This window comes from Pararge aegeria, chromosome 3 (genome assembly GCF_905163445.1).
Source record: "Pararge aegeria chromosome 3, ilParAegt1.1, whole genome shotgun sequence".
NCBI lineage: Eukaryota > Metazoa > Arthropoda > Insecta > Lepidoptera > Nymphalidae > Pararge > Pararge aegeria.
The window spans coordinates 3,538,970-3,557,438 of record NC_053182.1 but is presented as its reverse complement, the minus strand read 5'-3'; the positions used below and the strand labels follow the sequence as shown (position 1 = coordinate 3,557,438).

The following is an 18,469-nucleotide window of genomic DNA, read 5'->3' as shown; positions in this document are numbered from 1 at the left end:
TAATCTGCATGATTGGATATCAGAGCTAAGAAATTTCAGAAGCGAAAGTTTCATACAAGCGTTAAGAAATTTCCTCTAATAAAGTTAGCTGCCTCATCTACATATATAAAAAGCAATGCCACTTTTCGTTGGATTTATATTGGTACGGTTTGAGGTCTGAAGAGGCTAAATAGTTTTAGTGGACTCCGTATTTATACTCTGTGAATTTAATGACTTGACGAGATCGGTTTTGGCAACACTGGTGTATGTCTATTTTCCTTCTTTTCTTTATATCAAAGCCCTTTCCGGTTTAGTTCCTGGGGCTAGAAGCCGTAGTTTCGGTTTTTATTATTTTAAATCGCCCAGAATCCTTCAAAATGAGAATCTATAAGGATATTATTACCGGTAATTACGTTTAACATGCTAATCGGAGTGATTTTGAGTTATTATTTCGCTAAATTATTGTGTATCATTATTGTGAATTTGACGTTTAGTGATCGAAGACTTCTTCGATGTATTTTTTTTGTTCAGAGTTCTTGCCACATCGACAGCCACACCCGATAATGTTTTCTAAGCGGATTTTAAAATTTGATATGGACGTGTTAATTTTCAGGCGACGAAATGTTCTCCGACACATACAAAATCAAACTGGTCGATGAAGTGATTTACGAAGTCACCGGTAAATTGGAAACTAGAACACAGGGCGATATCAGAATCGAGGGTTTCAACCCCTCGGCTGAGGAGGCGGACGAGGGCACAGACTCCGCGTGCGAGAGCGGTGTAGACATTGTGTTAAATCACCGACTTGTGGAGTCCTATGCCTTTGGGGACAAGAAATCCTACACTTTATACCTTAAGGATTACATGAAAAAGTGAGTATTAAAAAATGTCTATAATTTTTGTGAAAAATCAATCGCGTGGCAACTTTCAAGTTATTTTGACGTAAATGACCAAGTCTTCATTTGAATTGACTGAATCATGTATGGGACCAGACAAAGAACATTGTCGCTCCCATGCAATTAAGTTAGCTGAGCTGATACAGCATAAGAGCTGATAAGCATAGCAGGTTCATAAGGGTTTTAATTTTAAATTTGGCAGCAGGTCCAGCTGTTAATATTATTAGCATATAATCTTATATTTTTGATCTTCACTTATTGTTACACTCTAATATTAGATATTAAAAGTTTTATTTAGGTTTTCATTGCATTTTGAGCCCACAGTTATAAAAGACTGTTTACAATTACAATATTCTTATCAGTCTGGCCTCTAAGCCTTTACATTGTCATTGTCAGTTCTTATCTATGTGTCAATATGCAAGTAGTCTATGCCAGCTGTAGTGAAATCTGATCATATTGTTTTTTTTTTCATTATCAAGGTTCCATTTACATTTATTGGCAGTCTGTTTTAGATATTCATGAATTTATGAATAATTTAAGGCAAAACCATGACTAGTATATCAAATTTGAATTTCTCATAGAGATGTCCCATTCAATATACTATGCCCACATAATGCCAGACCTAAAATCTTTGCAAGTTCTTAAACTAACTCAGTCTCTGAGATTTTAAATAAAGTATTGTTTCTCATAATATGATGCAGGGCATAGGGAATTCCTTTTCAGCATGTCTTTGATACTATTTTATTTATTTTACTCTTGTGCAAGAGTGAATGGTATATTTTATCCTTTCACTTCATAATATCATAAGTGAAAGGTGCAACCCTAGCACAAACTGATGATTCAGTGAAATTAAAGTTCAACAAAAATATGCATGTAAGACACAAGTATTGTTAACTCACTTGATCTTAAATTAAATTACTCTTAGAAGTGAATTTATTCTGTGAACACTTAAGATATATAGCAGCTAGGCTAGATTATTTTCTGCTCTTATTCCGTAAAAATAGGATGAGGAAACCAAGAGTTTAATATCTAGTTGTGCTTTAGCCCTGCATGTTAAAAACTGAAAGGAATGTAATGAAACAGGATTACAACAACACTTGTATTTGGTATGTGCCAACATATGTATGTGTATATTTGGTACTTAAATTTGGTTATACAGGTAACTGAATAAACCAAATTTTGAATTATTTTAAGTAGACCTTAATATAAATAGGTACTACTGCAACGTCAAGTTGGTCTGTTTGTATAATGCTGTGGCAAGGGCTCTGTTTATTTTCAAACAGAAGCTGTAATTAAACCTTTGTTCTATGTTTGAATGTTATTTGAGAATATGGGTGTGGCTGTAAGATTCTTTGTGATCTTTAGAATATATATGCGTCATACTAATACCTGAAGTTGATAATCAATATCTGCTTCCGGAGCAAAAGATGCAAGAATAAATAACTTTTATGAAAAAACATTCATTTTCATAATGTCTGTTCATGAAAGGGAGTTGACAAAGTAAGCTATGTACTACAAATAATCTTAATTACTAAGTGGATCTTACCTTTTTTTACATGCTTTTGGTATTTTGACAAATGGCAGTGCCTAAATATTTAAGACTAATCTATAAGATATAGATTTGAACTAAAGTACATAAGTGAATTTTAAAATGCTATTTGCCAACAATATGGAAAATGAATAAAAATTCTTACAAATTCTAATCAATATGGCATTTTCTGTGAATTTTATTGTTTTAGATTTAGATGGCGATTGGAAAGTAAATCAAAATATGTAATGTGTTTTGATTCTAAAGCAATTTTTTTTGTTTTATTTCAGATTAGTAGCAAAATTGGAAGAGACGTCACCTGACCAAGTAGAAGTATTCAAGACCAACATGAACAAAGTAATGAAAGACATTCTCAGTAGGTTTAAGGAACTCCAATTCTTCACTGGCGAATCCATGGATTGTGATGGCATGGTTGCTCTCATGGAGTACAGGGATATCAACGGTGTCTCCACCCCTGTCATGATGTTTTACAAGCATGGCCTTGAAGAAGAGAAATTTTAAGACATATTGCAGAAGAAATATATCAATACTTTAACCTTAACTGTTCTTTGTTACCATCAGTATAACAAAGTTTTTTGATGTTTATAAATGCAGTGTCTATATACTCTTTCTCTGAGCATAAGTATCGAAGTACAGCTTAAGTGACACTAATTCATATTCCCTTACCAGAGCCTACTATTTCCTTTTTTTTAATTTATTTATTCAAATCATGTCCGCTCAGCTCAGTAATCAGCTATGGCTACTCCCCATCAAAGGCTGAACTTTTGTAAAATTAATCTTGCATATGATTAAATAATTTAATGAACAACTGAATTTTGTGTTATTGTTTTATTATTTCCCAATTTTTTTTGTTTTTCTTATTTTTTTGGCAAGTTTGTATTTACAAACATATACAATTATTTTTATTAGTACCTACTGTCATGTTTGCAAATAAAGTATAAAATCTGAATCTTCATTTAGGATTCAATATGCTATGTCAGAATGATGCATTATAAATAAATATACTACGACAATACACACCGCCATCTAGCCCCAAAGTAAGCGTAGCTTGTGTCATGAGAACCTAAGATGACTGATGAATGTTTTTATGAATAATATACATAAAAATTATAAATAATTGTACATCTTTCTGACATTGGCTAATCAGTGGTGACTTGCCCTTTGTATTCTTCCGGATCCCTTCCTACAAAGCGCGCGATTTCGCGTGTCTGGCCGACCAGTCTATTTCCTATGCATTGTTTAGTCATGACAAAGAAGAAAAAGTTCGTAGCCCCCAATTTTCTATATAATATTAAATAATTATTTTTGTACTATAGAGGTTATAATATGTATTTAATTTTGCCCAAACTTTGTGTAGAGCTGATGAAAGTGGTTGGAGATGAGAGGACATCGGACAGCAGCAAACCCCTCATTTAAGGCTTAGCGATACTGAATACTTTAATTTTTTTTCTCTCTCGAGACTTCTCACCTTGGGGAGGTACAGATAATTAAAAAAAACCTTACGTAATTTATGGACGCCCTATGTATATTACCTACATACTATAAGGGTTTTCTATACTGAATGCTTTAAGTGGGTAAGTAGGCAGTGTAGGTACTATTTTTATTATATAAATATAACAGAATGCCTGTGTATACCACAAGAAAGACTGCTAAAAAAATGCTATTGCTAACACATTCGGGTCTTCTTTGTTTGGGCCGGGCTCATTGCCTGGGCTTTTGATCACAGGCAGACTGCTCCCTGGACTATATTTTTCCCACTTGAATGGGCTGAGACCGCGCATGTTCGATACCAGTTTCCTTGTGGTGGAGGGTTCATCAGTCGTGTGGGATATTTTTGCCGTGCCTTGGAGTTAACACCACAGTATGGCTAAGATATGGCACGGCGAAGTTCTCCCTATCCCGATACTAGATGGCGCTCACAGTAGAATAAATGGCGCTCACGTTAAAGATGCTTGTCTTCCCTTCTTTACCCATTATCACCATGCCTATGATAGTCAACTGCTGCACTAAAGGCCTCTGCCATCTTTAGGGATTGTCTATAATAACCAAGTTGGGCGGACGGGTTGGTGAGCGCAGTAAATAATAGTAGCAGCACAAAAGACGGTGCTGCTCGTTTTCAGTTCTCCGTTATATTCCCTTTTGATGGTAGTATTCGGCTGCATTTAACACGCCACAAGGTCTCCACATTTTAGAAGGAGGTACATATGGTAGAAGATCTTATTAGAGATCAGGGTGATGAAATAAAATGCAATATTTCGAGGTATGTTATATTTTATCGAGTTTGTATGTAGGTAATAACTACAATAAAGTACAGAAATGACTGATGATCTATTACAATGTCGTGAGTATCCTAATCACAATTTCTCATATGTATTTTTTATTTTTTGTATACTTTTTTTACGCATTTACTAGGCACTTACAAATGCCTATAATTTGCTTTAGTCTTTTAATTTCCCCATAATATGTATTTACAAAGAAAAAAAACAAAATGTAAGAGCTTACAACAAAATAAAAGTACAAATTGTTCACATTTGGAACACTAGTAAGGTGTTGCCGTTATCAAAAATATCGACACTGAAACACGATGGCGTCAGACACTAAAACTTTTGAGCAATAAAACATTTATAATTGAATAATGCACTAAAATTTATAATAATTCTAAAATAATAAGTAATGTTGTAAGTATTCATTCAAACCGAATTTTTTTATTATTTTCATGTTTTAAGTTGCCGTCATTCGCTGTTTCCGATATCGATAGTGTCTTTGATTAACGGTTTTAAATAAACACAAAGATGAATTTAACATAGTAGTTTAAAAAAACGGACAATGATTTATTAAAGTAGTGATTTTTATAGTTAATGGTGCAGATTCTATCATACCCAATTATATTAACTACAGTCCATTCTCTATAACTTATCCCCTATATTTTATAAGGGACAAATATATTGATTGGACTGTAAACTAAATTGCCAGGTCTTAAAGCCACGGTAGGTATATTTTACACAATGTTCCCAGTGGTAAAGGATAGCACTATATTTAGACCGTTCATTTTTTATTTCTTTATTCTTTCCCGTAGGGAAAGGCAAAGGAATAATACCGTAGAGCCCCCTTCTATTAAATTAAGATATTTATATGCAAAAAAATTGGCACCATTAACCGATTAGCTATATTTGAAACGTGACATTTAGTTATTTAAACAACAGAGTTAAGAGAGATTATAATTTGAGTAAATGGCTCACAGCAATAAATTAGTCTTATCACCCAAATTATTATCTTTCTCAAATAAAATATTTCACAAATGCGCTTAACAGAACCTTTGATAAAAATAAAACATGGAAGGTTATTTAAAGACCTTAGTACTCAAAAATTATTAACAGAAAGTCCCCATACCGCGAAAATACAAAAAAAAAAAAAAACTGGTCGTTCTGTAAAATTGTAAGTGCAAAGTTAGTTACGCGGTATGGAATAAAAAGCGGCAATAAGTCGTTTATTTTCGTTGGACATATTAATGCATGAAGGCAAGACACAACAAATGTGGGCCCTGTTTGTCATTGAAAATTAAATCCTAGCACACTCGTTACTGCAACAGACGTCAAACTTTACAGCTCTTGTATGTATCTGATGTCAAAATTGCGTGTCAAAATATTTTGTACCTATTCACAATTAAAGTCTTACTTTTTAATACCGCACCACGAATAACGGTATATTGAAAAGTTTCACAGCCCTTCATAAAACATACGTCAAAAAATACGTAACAAACTGCGCTGTTTTAAGATTTGAATGCCGTACATAATCAAGGCTGTAAAGTCATAATATATTTACACCATGGCTTTTCATCGCTAAACCAATGGTTTATCTGTACATTTACACTGAATAGGGAAAACTTATTGCGTTATTTTCTAAGTCGTGTCAAGGAAATTGTTATGACGGTTTAATGTATTTTAACGTAAATTAACACTCCGATGCGTACAATATACAATATCTGTCAAGTAGATGTCAAAAATTACTGTCATAAGTGTGATATACTTCACAGCGACTAGCGATACGGGCGCTGCAAAGTGGCACTTCATACACGCAACGTTTCACACCTCTGATGATCTATCAGCGCCTAGTATACCTAGTATCAAGTTTACTAACTTTTACATTCAAGTAAATTAAATCCGTTAAATTTGTAAGGTACTGAAAAATTATTTGATCCTCCATATACAATGACAGACGCTAACGTAAATTTGACTTGTTTTACGTGAAAGTTACACTGAGACTATTGATTAACGGTGACATTAAAGCATAACAAACTTTTAATTGAAATTTATGACATCTTAATTATCAGTTCTCAAATTGAGTGAGATTTTTTATGAAACATTTAACTCTGCAAAAGCAAACTGTAAAAGTTAACTTCAAAAATTGCAGTTAACTCTGGAGATTTGAATGTCGTACCAGGGCCATTATCATAGGTAAACCTGTTGGGAATACCTTTCCATGAATGAATCTCAATAACGAAAAATAAAAATAAAGTATAAAATTCACACTTTTTGCAATAATAAGAGTTGACAAATGTTAAAGTATAAACAAGAGCATAAAAGTTGATCAAGTGACATAATATTGGAAAATGGTGCTTCGTACCTACACAATGCGAATTTAGTGTACATAATATTAAAATATGTAACAATATTTAGTGACAGAATGATGTAATCTCATAAGTAGGATGCCAGACCCTTGATTCTCCATTTAAAAACTTAGCTTAATGTACCTATTATTGACTTCAAGTTTGACAACTCTCCACAATAAATTGACACTACGAATGTAAAAGGATTTCAATGTCTCAACGCCTGAATACTGAAAATTAAAAACTTAACGTTTTGACGCATTACGCTATCTTTTCTTTGGCAATAACACGTCAATGCGCCAAATATCATCATCATCGTCATTGACATAAGTAACACTTCTTCAATCTTGTTTAGGGAGCCTACGCCGTTTCAATTCTGATTGATTGGCTTTGGCGACTGCTATCGCTTGACGGCTAAACTTGCTCTCCTAGATGGTGGACAACACCAATATCTTTGCATTGCCAATTCTTGACCTTAATTTTTGACCTGACCCCGTCCAAAAGGACTGCTAATGCCAGAATCCTATTAAATGTTACATTTTAAAATGCTTTACAGTATTCGAGGAATCTTAAGTGCAGAGAATCAAGGTTCTGCTGTACTATACATTTCAATCGCAACTATACACGATTAATTTTATGACGTAAATTTTTACACCTTTGCCAACACGAACGGTCAATTTTACGTCATAAATTGGCGAGTGTATTGCGATTTAAATGTCATAGCGAAATAAGGACTAACCTAGTCCAGTAAACAATAGATACAACATTGGGAAGTTAGAAATAATCTGATGATAATTTTTAGAAGAGCAAGATCGTTTTAAATTTTATAAATATCTCAATATTATAAATATATTTACATTCGTTAATCACTAATATTTCTTCTTATATTGGTGTCTTATTTAATGCACACTTAATTTAGTCACCTATAAATAAAGACATTAAAAAGACTTATGGAATGGTTTTTGTACAAAATCAAATACAAATTCCACCATAGCGGTAGAAGAAATCTCAAATCACAAGAAATATGCCATTCCACTGGTTTCTGCAAGGTTGATCAAAGCAACGGTCAAACGAAGATCGGCTTCACTATAAAATAGCAAAACGTTAAGGCAATCCAGCTGTTTGAAATAACGAAGTTAGTGACATGACAACGGATGTAACCTTTTGATTTAGAGAACAGTTATGATAGTCTTTCAAAAGTACTGGCTTATAAGAGATGAGAGTAGTAATACATAGAGTAATAATTATTATCAAAAAATTAATAAGAATTAATTGGACTATTTGTGATATACAGGATGTTTGGTGCATCGTGTGCCAAATCGAATCTGATGATTGGAGGGGTCTTTGGCTATCTCTTCAGCCCTCGTAAAAAAATCTTGCTCAAACGGTTTTTTTTATACTGATTTTAAATTGTTTTTTTAAAAATTGTAAAAATTCTACATTTAAATTTTAATAAAAAATAAAGTTGTTAAGTATTAATTAATTTTCTTTTTAATCTTTAATTTGTAACGTTTTACGCTTCTTTTGAAACTAGAATTACACGCCAGCAACATCTAGTTTTTGTTTTACAGCCCCGCAAAGTTTTTTTTACGTAAAAAAATAAGCTTGAACGTCAACTTTCGGTTTTAATAAAAAAAAAACTAAAAGTGATCATGTTCTTCCAATTTTTTTAAAACATCTCTGGACTGTCCCCTTTCTAATGGTGTGCAATATGCCATGAAAAGTAATTAGTAACATCACTAATTTTCAAATTTTCTAAACTTGGTCGCAATTTTCTAATATTCAACAGGTGAAAGAAAAACAAGGGTTTGCGTAAATAACACTCACAATTCACAAGGCAGATGACATTTTCTGTCTCTTTCATAAAGTTATACGCCCGTTGTTCGTTTAAACAGGCAAAAATAGTTTTTTCACTCTAGTGAAGCGAAATCTATCTTCTATTCCTTTCTTGCATAGTGCAAACCTGTTTGAACCAATCGCGAACGGGCCCCGCGTCGCGTCGACACGGCGGCCATCTTATTTTTTAGTCGAGACATCACTGCCTCTGCTGCCTAACGTGTGTGCTAGCTTACTGTACTCCACGATTCTTTTATTTAGTTTTCGTTAAGTTTTGTTGTTTTTTGTTACGTTTTATTTACTTTTTGTGTTATTGTTAAACTTTGTTGACTTTTTTGTTGTTGCAATGACGACATACTCTAACGAGGAATATGCGGACATCATAATGGTTTATGGTGCAGCCCGTGGTGTCGCTCGTGCAGCGCAACGACTTTACCAGGAACGCTTTCCTGGTCGACGATTACCTGGCCGCAGAGTCTTCCAAGACACATACCGACGTTTACGCGAGACTGGGAGTGTCAATTTTCATGAACCAAGGGGACATGTTGTGCGACATAATGTTGAAGTGGACGAGAGAATACTGGCACGTTTTGAGGAAGACGACACAAGAAGCATTAGATATGTGGCGGCACAACTTGATATTTCAATATGGAAAGTGTGGAAAGTCCTTCGACAAAACGAAAAATATCCATTCCACGAGACTCCGGTTCAAGGTACGTAATTTAAAACCTTTGTTTGACGTTGCCTTTGTTTAGCAGGTATCCATAATCTTCTAGTGCAATTAATTACTGCTCAAGGGGAATTAAAAAGATTTTTGGTTGTTGCAGGTCTTGAGGGTGGCGACTTTGACAGACGAATGCACTTTTGTCGGTTTTTGTTACACACAGATGTGGATAATCCTGATTTTTTAAAAAGAATACTGTGGACTGACGAATCCAAATTTACCAGAGAAGGGATTCTTAACTTGCACAATTTACACCATTGGGCACCGAAACGGCAAAACCCACATGCCAAAAGACAGCAATCTTTTCAAAGACGGTTTAGTGTGAACGTTTGGGCAGGAGTGATTGGGAATCAGGTAATTGGACCGCACTACCTGCCTGATAACTTAAATGGCGATAATTATTTAGAGTTCCTGCAAAATGATCTGCCGGAATTATTGGCCGAGGTCTGGGGACGTGCCAAAGAGCTAGTATACGCCACAGAAGTCCCAACGAGGGAGGTACTAATACAACGCATAGAAGCGGCCTTCGGTACAATTAAGAACGAAATACGGCTTCGGACTACAACTGTAACAATACGTCAAAGATGTCGGGCCTGCATTCGAAACAGGGGTGAACAATTTGAGCAGAATTTGTAAAAATTATGAAATAAATGTTTCAAATGCAATGTATTATTTTTATTTCAAGTAAAACCTACGAAATTTAAAAATTTTACCTGCTTGTGAGTTTTATTTACGCAAAAACTTGTTTTTCTTTCATCTGTTGAATATTAGAAAATTGTGACTAAGTTTAGAAAATTTGAAAATTAGTGATGTTACTAATTACTTTTCATGGCATATTGCACACCATTAGAAAGGGGACAGTCCAGAGATGTTTTAAAAAAATTGGAAGAACATGATCACTTTTAGTTTTTTTTTTATTAAAACCGAAAGTTGACGTTCAAGCTTATTTTTTTACGTAAAAAAAACTTTGCGGGGCTGTAAAACAAAAACTAGATGTTGCTGGCGTGTAATTCTAGTTTCAAAAGAAGCGTAAAACGTTACAAATTAAAGATTAAAAAGAAAATTAATTAATACTTAACAACTTTATTTTTTATTAAAATTTAAATGTAGAATTTTTACAATTTTTAAAAAAACAATTTAAAATCAGTATAAAAAAAACCGTTTGAGCAAGATTTTTTTACGAGGGCTGAAGAGATAGCCAAAGACCCCTCCAATCATCAGATTCGATTTGGCACACGATGCACCAAACATCCGGTATATGTATGTGAAGAACTCTTTTCTCAAGTTCGTATATTTCTGAAAGTCACCAGTGTTTTTTATAGCTAAAGTGACATTTCAAAAGATATTTAAGAGTTTATTTTAAGAAGAAATTATTGGATTTAAATACCTGAAGTACGGCTTTAAATGTTGTTTCTTGTATTTTCCGAGAAACGTAATTTCGTCTTAATTTCAACTACCCATTGAAGGGAATATTATCGACATTATTATAAGTATCTATATAATGAAATAACTAATTAGCTCAATAGTTTGGCCAGTTTTTTTATTGTGTTAGGTACCTACGTATGTGATGTTTTCTAAGAGTGCTAAAAATCATAGGTATTCTATAATAGCTCTAGATATACTATGTACATAGTTATAAACATAGTATATCTATCTATATAGTAATCTAATCTAATTTGAGAATGAACAGCGATCATTAAGCCGTTCCGCTATATTTGATCAACATTCCAGAAACTGGGTGGTAGAAACATATCGGGAGTGATTCTCAGCCGCCCACGTTAAAACTTAACTCGACTAGCCTGTACATTGTACGATTTTCGGCCGTTTCGCATCATCATATCATAAATAATATGCTCGTTTCGTTGTTAATATGTTTTGGGAGAGGTCAGTGAAGCGAAAACACAAACATTCAGAATAAGAAAAGTTTGATCGTAAATTAATTCTTGAATGACCTTCTTAAAACCTTTTTTTCCTTTATTAATAAACGCGGTATAAGGTTAGAATAGTTACGCAGTGTTTTGTCAAGTTCTTACATTTGAAAGGTGCTATCAGTTGAAGTGTGACAAAAACACTCACCGATCACAATTCCTTCATTCATTCCTTCATTGCCTTCCCTATCTACAAGACGTTGACGAAATACTTTGTGCTCACTTGACACAGTAAAAAGCCATATATATAAGAATTGAAGAACACTGTGTAATTATTGTATGGTTACGCCATGTGTATAGTATCTAATAATAAGTTAATTGAATTCTTTCAAGTTAAAGATCAAATTCATCTAACTCCGATACACTAATAGAAGTCATCGACTCACTGGCTTCTCCCGAAATAACATCGTGTATAATAATGTAAGTTATGACAAATTGTTACTTAACTGTATGTTCGATGTTAAGGTTAATGATTACGATCACTGGGAACATGAATATGGATTTATCTCTATAAAGCGGTACGATGATACGAGTCAACCTTAATTAATAATGAAAGTCACACTTTCAAACACCCACTCCCCTCATCTCATTGAAAAATAGATCCATAACTACTTAACATTATAATTTACAAATAAGGTTCTCTCTTAAACCGAATACGATATAGGATAGTCCTCACTGGTCGAACGTACACCTGACCCGAAACACTAATGTTCTAGAGCACTACGTCCATCACAAACGAAGTCCGTCCGTAGGAAAAATAATGGAATGAAGATTTATTGCTAGAATTACAAGATCACAAACGTTTGAAAGAGTTCGTAATTAGCGAGCACTCAACAGTTGAACGTGTTGGCGTGACTGCATGAGCGCGGGAACTCTGCCCCGTAGCCGCCCTCCGGGATAATGGAGTACTCCGGCTCGCTGTAGTCCGGCAGATCCCGCTCGTAGTCCCGATCCCGCTCCCTGTCCCGGTCGCGCGGAAAACCTATCACTGTTTCCGAGTTCCGCATGTAGTCGTTCTCCTGCTTCCTCGAGTAACGCGTGTCGAGGTTCCGCTGGAAGTTCTCCGGGTGGCACACGATTCCATTGCGGTTGTTCTTCTTATCGGGCAGGGAGCGCAGCGAGCCGTTGTTGAGGTGGTGGGCGGGCGCGCCGTTGTTGAGGGTGAGAGGCTGGTGCGGCTGGTGGTGGCGTTCGCCGCCGATGTACGTGAAGCCGTTGGCGGGCATGGTGCCGCCGCCCCCCGAGCGCGGCGGCCGGCGCGCGGAGCCCTGGCCGCCTGACATGAAGAAAACGCTCGGGGAGGCGTAAAGCTCTAGCTACAGTTCCGTGACCGGGATGGGCCTGAAGCCGGGCGCGTGCGGCGGCGGCACGGGGTACTGCGACGGGTGGATGCCGCGCACTATACAGTCTTCATCCGTCGAGATTGGCTTGTGATATTCCAGATTCTTACGCCCCTTGTTCCATTTATAATCCTTCAGCTTCTCGTGCATGCTTTTCCGATATCTGTACAGTATTAATATTATAGTCGCTAACGTAGCCACGCAGGCTACCACTACTATGCAGATTATGGTCTGTTGTCTCATATCGTGCAAAACGCAGCCCAAGTCATCCGCACTCAACATTCTTAAATTCTTATCCTTAAGATGTTCGGGACTGGCGCATTGAATTTGAGTAAAATTGCTTTTGTCACTCAGAAGTTGTTGAAGCCACAGTATATGGCAGTTGCATAAGATAGGATTATCAGACAAATCTAGTTTTCTCAATTCTTTACCTATGAAGACTGTTTCGCTTAATGATACGATAGCATTGTCTCTCAGTATCACATGGCGCAATTTTGGCAAACCTAACAGGGAACAGTCTTCAATTACAGATAACTTTTTGTTATTGGTTAAAACAACAGTCTCAAGATTTATATTATCTTCGAAAGCGCCCTTTTCAATTGTTTCTAGTTGAGAGGCACCTGATATATCTAAAATTTTAAGATTCTTCAAGCCCTTAAATGAGTGGCTCTCCAAAACAATGAAATCATTTTGGCCTATATTTAACTCTTCTAGCCTAGTCAAGCCAGACAATTGTTGAGTGGGAACTACGCTTAGTCGGTTTCCGTATAGGTTAAGGCTTCTTAATCCCGGGAGACCTCTGAACGCATCGTCACTTATGTTGGAGAGTCCAGCTCCATTTAAATCTAACACCGCTAGCCTGTTGAGACCAGCGAAAGCGTCATCCGGCAGCAAAGAGAACGCATTTAAACCTACATGCAATTCTGCCAGACTCCCCAAGAGACTGAAGGATATCGTTGGAACTGAACTTAGCTGATTGTCATCCAAGTAGAGAATCCTTAAAGCTGACAGTCCCGCAAATGCTCTCGGTTCTATTCTCTGAATTCTATTCTGCCCTAAATTTAATTCCTCTAATCGCGGCAGAGTAGAAAATACTCCATTAGTAAGTTCCTCCAGGAAGTTACGTTTTAAATTGAGTACCGTTAATGAATTCAGTCCTTGGAACGTTGTGTTTGATACTGATGACAACTTGTTGTGGTTTACGTGCAGTTCCTGTAGTTTACGTTGATATGCAAAACTCTTTGTTGGTATGTTAACGAGATCATTTTGCGACAGGTCTAGGTGTTGGAGCTCGGCATAGAACTGCATGGAGCTGTCGATAGTTTTGATCTTATTGTTTCTAATGATGAGGCGTTGTATGGAGGGGTTGAGCACGATAGGGAGGACGTCAAGACGGCTCTCTTCACAGACCACGACGAGCGTGTCGTCGTTGCAATTGCAGCCGGTGGGGCAGTTCGCGAGGGCTGATGCTCGACCACGCCATACCAGCAATTCCAGACATATCAGCAAAACCTGGAATTAGCAGAAAACTTAAATTAATAACAATACTACACATGTATATTTTTATTAATACGATTTTGTCAGTCATATTTTTAAAAATAATATAAAACAACTACAAGAGTAAACTTTGACTATGAGTCCGAAAGAAAACACTTGTCTGCTTATATGTTGGCTAACATTAATGAGTAGGGGAGGACCATTTAGAAGGACTTATCTACTTCGGTATCAAAATGATTCAAATATGATTTTGACTAATGGGCAAAAAGTCTTTGGCATAGCAGCTTCTATTCGAGTGGACCGGTATTGATGCGATATATTTCCGTTTTAAAGATGACGTGATCGAAATGGTTTTTAGTCTTTATTATAATACTAACTGTTACCCGCGATTATAACGTGTTTTACATATTCTAATGGAACCGTTAGTTTCTCTGGAATAAAAAGTAGCCTATGATCCTAATCCTTTCAACAAACTCTATGCCAAAAATCAATCCGATTGGTTGCTTATTTAAGTCGTAAAGGAAGGACAAACAAACAAACAACAAAACACACTCTTTCGTACTTATTATTATAGAAGTAAGGAAAGTCGCTTATTTTTGTCTTGAAAAAGGAGGATTTTATACACTTTTAAAGGTTCAATTGATTTGGGTCTGCTGTTACTTTGGTGGTATTTCCAAGACATGGTAAACTTGAGTAAATGTTATAGCATCAAGTTGTCTGCGGGATCCCTATTTGGGATTATGAGAATCGTCTCAGATGTCGTCGTAGATCTGATCGTCTGAGACGATGTGATAGTAGATTGAAGTGGTAATAGGCTGGCGTAACTGAAGTGTTTAATTTAATATTAATTACCTAAGGACCTAGTTATTTTCAAACGAAGGAGCAATATATTAATACATTGATAGCCACTCAGTTATAAAATAAATTGAAATCGATGTAAGGCGAGCGAGGATCCGAAGAGAGGGCAAAAGAGTAAATGGAATGGTATTGGAACGGGAATTTTGCGCAGTTTTAATTTATTAAAATGTGCTTCGCCAAGACGCCCGGGGCAGCTTCTTTGGTTCAAAGACTAGCACTTTTATTACGTTTCCCGTTTCCAACAATTAGCAAGGAGATCTGAGAGCGCAGAGATTCAGCTCGAGTTTCGCGGGGGATTTTAATTCTATTACGACGCGATCTCGCAGATGCAACATCAACAGACACTTTAGTCTGTCGTCCTGGTAAAAACTACATTAAAACATATAAAATTGCAGCGTTCTTAACTAGGTTATCTCGCTTAATGAATATCTTTTAAATCTTAGTCCGAGGTTCTTCTTTCGATGTCCATTTTAACTTTAATAATCGTCATCATTATTTTTCCCGTTATAGGGCCAATACTGCGCGCAGGGAGGCATCAATGATGGGAGCAATATGGCAAAGACTGATGCATGGCAATGTATGGAGGAGGCCTTCGTCTAAAGGGCGGGCGTACTGAAAGTGCGAAAACGTTTCTTTAAATTTTAGGCTAAGAAAAATAGTTTTAAGGAACATTTTGTGTAGAATAGTTCGAATATTTAGTTTTCACTAATAAAGGGCTTTATTATTATTATTATATTATTTATATTATTTATACTGCGTACAGGCCTCCCCACCCTCATGAGATCGGATTATAATATACATAGTCGTAAACTCTCCATTCTGAATTGGCGGACTTAGATAATGAACTCAGATTTTTATTGACTGTTGAACGCCAAGCGGTGGCATGACGACATAAGACAGCGTCGTGCCGTTTGACGTAACGGCATACGAGCCAGTGCGAAGACGGGTCAATAGATGCCCTCCTCATGAGCACACAACAGACAGAACCACCAACTAGATATATTCGAAAATGCTTACGAAACCCATTACCTTGGGGCAATAAAGACGATATATAATAGTGCTTATAAACTAACTAAGCGATAAAGCCGCCTTTTGTATTCTTCTCTTCAAAATTTATTTTTTTCATGTCCATGACCTTTATTTTTTGTGGTGCACAAATAAAGTGTATAAATGATCCACATACATATTTATTTATTTATTCGTGATCAACAGTTTTACAATAAAAATATTTTTATAAATAGTTTCACTTAAATCTAAGGCCACAAAGATTACATAAACATAATACATATTTTGAAATAATAAGGTCTCGGATTTAACATAAAAATAATTAGATATTTTAAATAAATAAATATGTAAAAGAGTTAATAGCATAAAAGTGTATAAGACGTAAAGAAACAAATTCAATTCAATTCAATTCAATTCAATTTTATTTATTTGCTGATACAGGTAAATAGGTGTTACAGGAAAAAAATATATGCAGATCTTAACTGTACCACACAAAATTGGCATGCAAATTGTTTTCAGGGTAGTGTTTGAACAAACACAAACAACAAACACAAACAAAACAAAGAAAACAATTATGACTAATCGATCAAAAACAATCAGACAAAATTTATTCGTCGCAGCATGTGAAAATGCACATATTAGTGTGTGTGCGTGCGTGCTTGCGTGCGTGCATGCGTGCTTACGATACGTAAAGGTGTACGATATTTAAACTGGCGATGGCGTCTGAGCACGCTGTGCGAGGGGCTGAGGCGTACTCTATCGAATTTGTTCCCAAAGCCGCAAATTCCAAAGCGAAATGACGTCGGAAAATATTTCTGTATTAGCCCGAGTGTTACGACCGTGTTCCGACTATCGAATTGTGCCGCTTGTCCGGAACGCCGGGCGGCTATGCCTCGAACAAATCATAATCAAAACTCGATATGCAGGTCATTCGCAAACAGTGCTGTTCGTTTTGCGCTGTCCCGGTGAAATTTCCGCTAAAATCCAATAAACGACCATGTTCGGCGCGTTGGGCACAGATTTCGTCTTGTTTTGTAAATGCTGCCGCGTTTTTTGTTTTGGAAAAACGTTGTTTCTATTGTACAGGCTGAACGCGTCGGATGAATGATACATAGTTGTTGTGATATGTGCGCCTAATTGATTTTTGTAACTATTTACCGAATTCCGCCTAAAAGGGGAAATACCGTTTGGTGCACTTTATATTGCTTGCATTGTTTAACAGCGTAGCAGCTGTGTGCGCATGGACAGACTTCAAGAATATATACCACCTACATGGACGTAGCCAGCTTCCGGTCTACGGGGCGCAGTTGAGATTTTTTTAGATCAGATCGTCCACGGCTGATTTGTTAAATTTGTTTTAGAGGGCCCTATATAATCAATACGGAAGCCAAAACTGTATTTTAAATTTTTGTCTGTCTGTCTGTCCGTTTGTATCTTGGCCGCCATTCATTTTATGACAGTTCGTACAACTAGTAGTAGTAGCAACTCGTAGTTCAACAACCCCCTGCTCACCCCTTGGTACACTCATGTTTACCTGCACATAACATAGATATTCAAGGAAATACATAAACATACATAAAAACAATTCAAATCCAATAACGGCTATATATGGCGTTTTGTGCACAGATTTTGTCTTGTTTGTGTTTCTTTTTTGCCGAAATGTTGATGCTTTTGTAACTTTTTTTTTGTCAATGTTAGGGAAACTGTTTTATTTGATATGCCACCAGATCAGATATTAGTAGGATCATCTAAGAGACCCTTGTACCTACTTACTACGCAGGTAGAATTCGCCCCGGCCACTCCCCGATCTCATATACCTCGCAATGGGCTACAGCAATTTATGTTACGCAAGCTGCCGTCCCGGGGTCGTAAGAAAAGATGATAAGGTAAACTGTAAGATCACGATTCCGATGTCTCTCTAGCTTTCGACTACAATCTCAGGCGATAAAATTAAGTCACGATGCACCTTAAGACAATAGCGGGCTAACCCGTTAGGGGTTTGGCAGTTTTTAGCCATACTCCTATAATCGGTTTCTCCTATAGCAGCATGTTTTTGTCGGTAACTATCCACGGCCTGAAACCTCCCACCAGACAAAAATAAAATAAATAATCTGCACTCCACCAAATATAACATTCCTTTGAAATAACCATAAAGGAGAGCATAAGAGACGCTGTATGGATACACCAATTAAAACCCCGAACACATTATAAATTCCTCTTGTGAAAAGTTCTCTTTTATATTCAAAATTAC

At 36.2% G+C, this 18,469-nt stretch overlaps 2 protein-coding genes across 2 annotated transcripts in view; one reads left to right on the top strand and one right to left on the bottom strand.

The window, feature by feature from the left end:
• The first annotated feature begins 223 nt into the window (after positions 1-223).
• Positions 224-3,237, top strand: LOC120637252 (translationally-controlled tumor protein homolog). Its single transcript, XM_039908993.1, has 3 exons — positions 224-384; positions 593-851; positions 2,694-3,237. The coding sequence occupies exons 1-3, from the start codon at positions 357-359 to the stop codon at positions 2,923-2,925; spliced, it is 519 nt and encodes a 172-aa protein (XP_039764927.1). The 5' UTR covers positions 224-356; the 3' UTR covers positions 2,926-3,237.
• Positions 3,238-10,859: 7,622 nt separating this feature from the next.
• Positions 10,860-18,469, bottom strand: part of LOC120637078 (leucine-rich repeats and immunoglobulin-like domains protein 1) — a 471,378-nt gene continuing 463,768 nt past the window's right edge. The window contains exons 9-10 of the mRNA XM_039908697.1: positions 12,919-14,370; positions 10,860-12,834 (exon numbers count right to left, since the gene is read on the bottom strand). Coding sequence (XP_039764631.1) covers positions 12,349-12,834; positions 12,919-14,370 — 1,938 coding nt within the window. The 3' untranslated portion in view covers positions 10,860-12,348. The remainder of the gene's footprint in view (positions 12,835-12,918; positions 14,371-18,469) is intronic.

Coding starts and splice junctions, on each gene's coding strand:
- LOC120637252 (XM_039908993.1), top strand. CDS start 357: ATGAGAATCTATAAGGATATTATTACCG. Junction 385..592: donor CTATAAGGATATTATTACCG/GTAATTACGTTT, acceptor GTTAATTTTCAG/GCGACGAAATGTTCTCCGAC. Junction 852..2,693: donor CTTAAGGATTACATGAAAAA/GTGAGTATTAAA, acceptor GTTTTATTTCAG/ATTAGTAGCAAAATTGGAAG.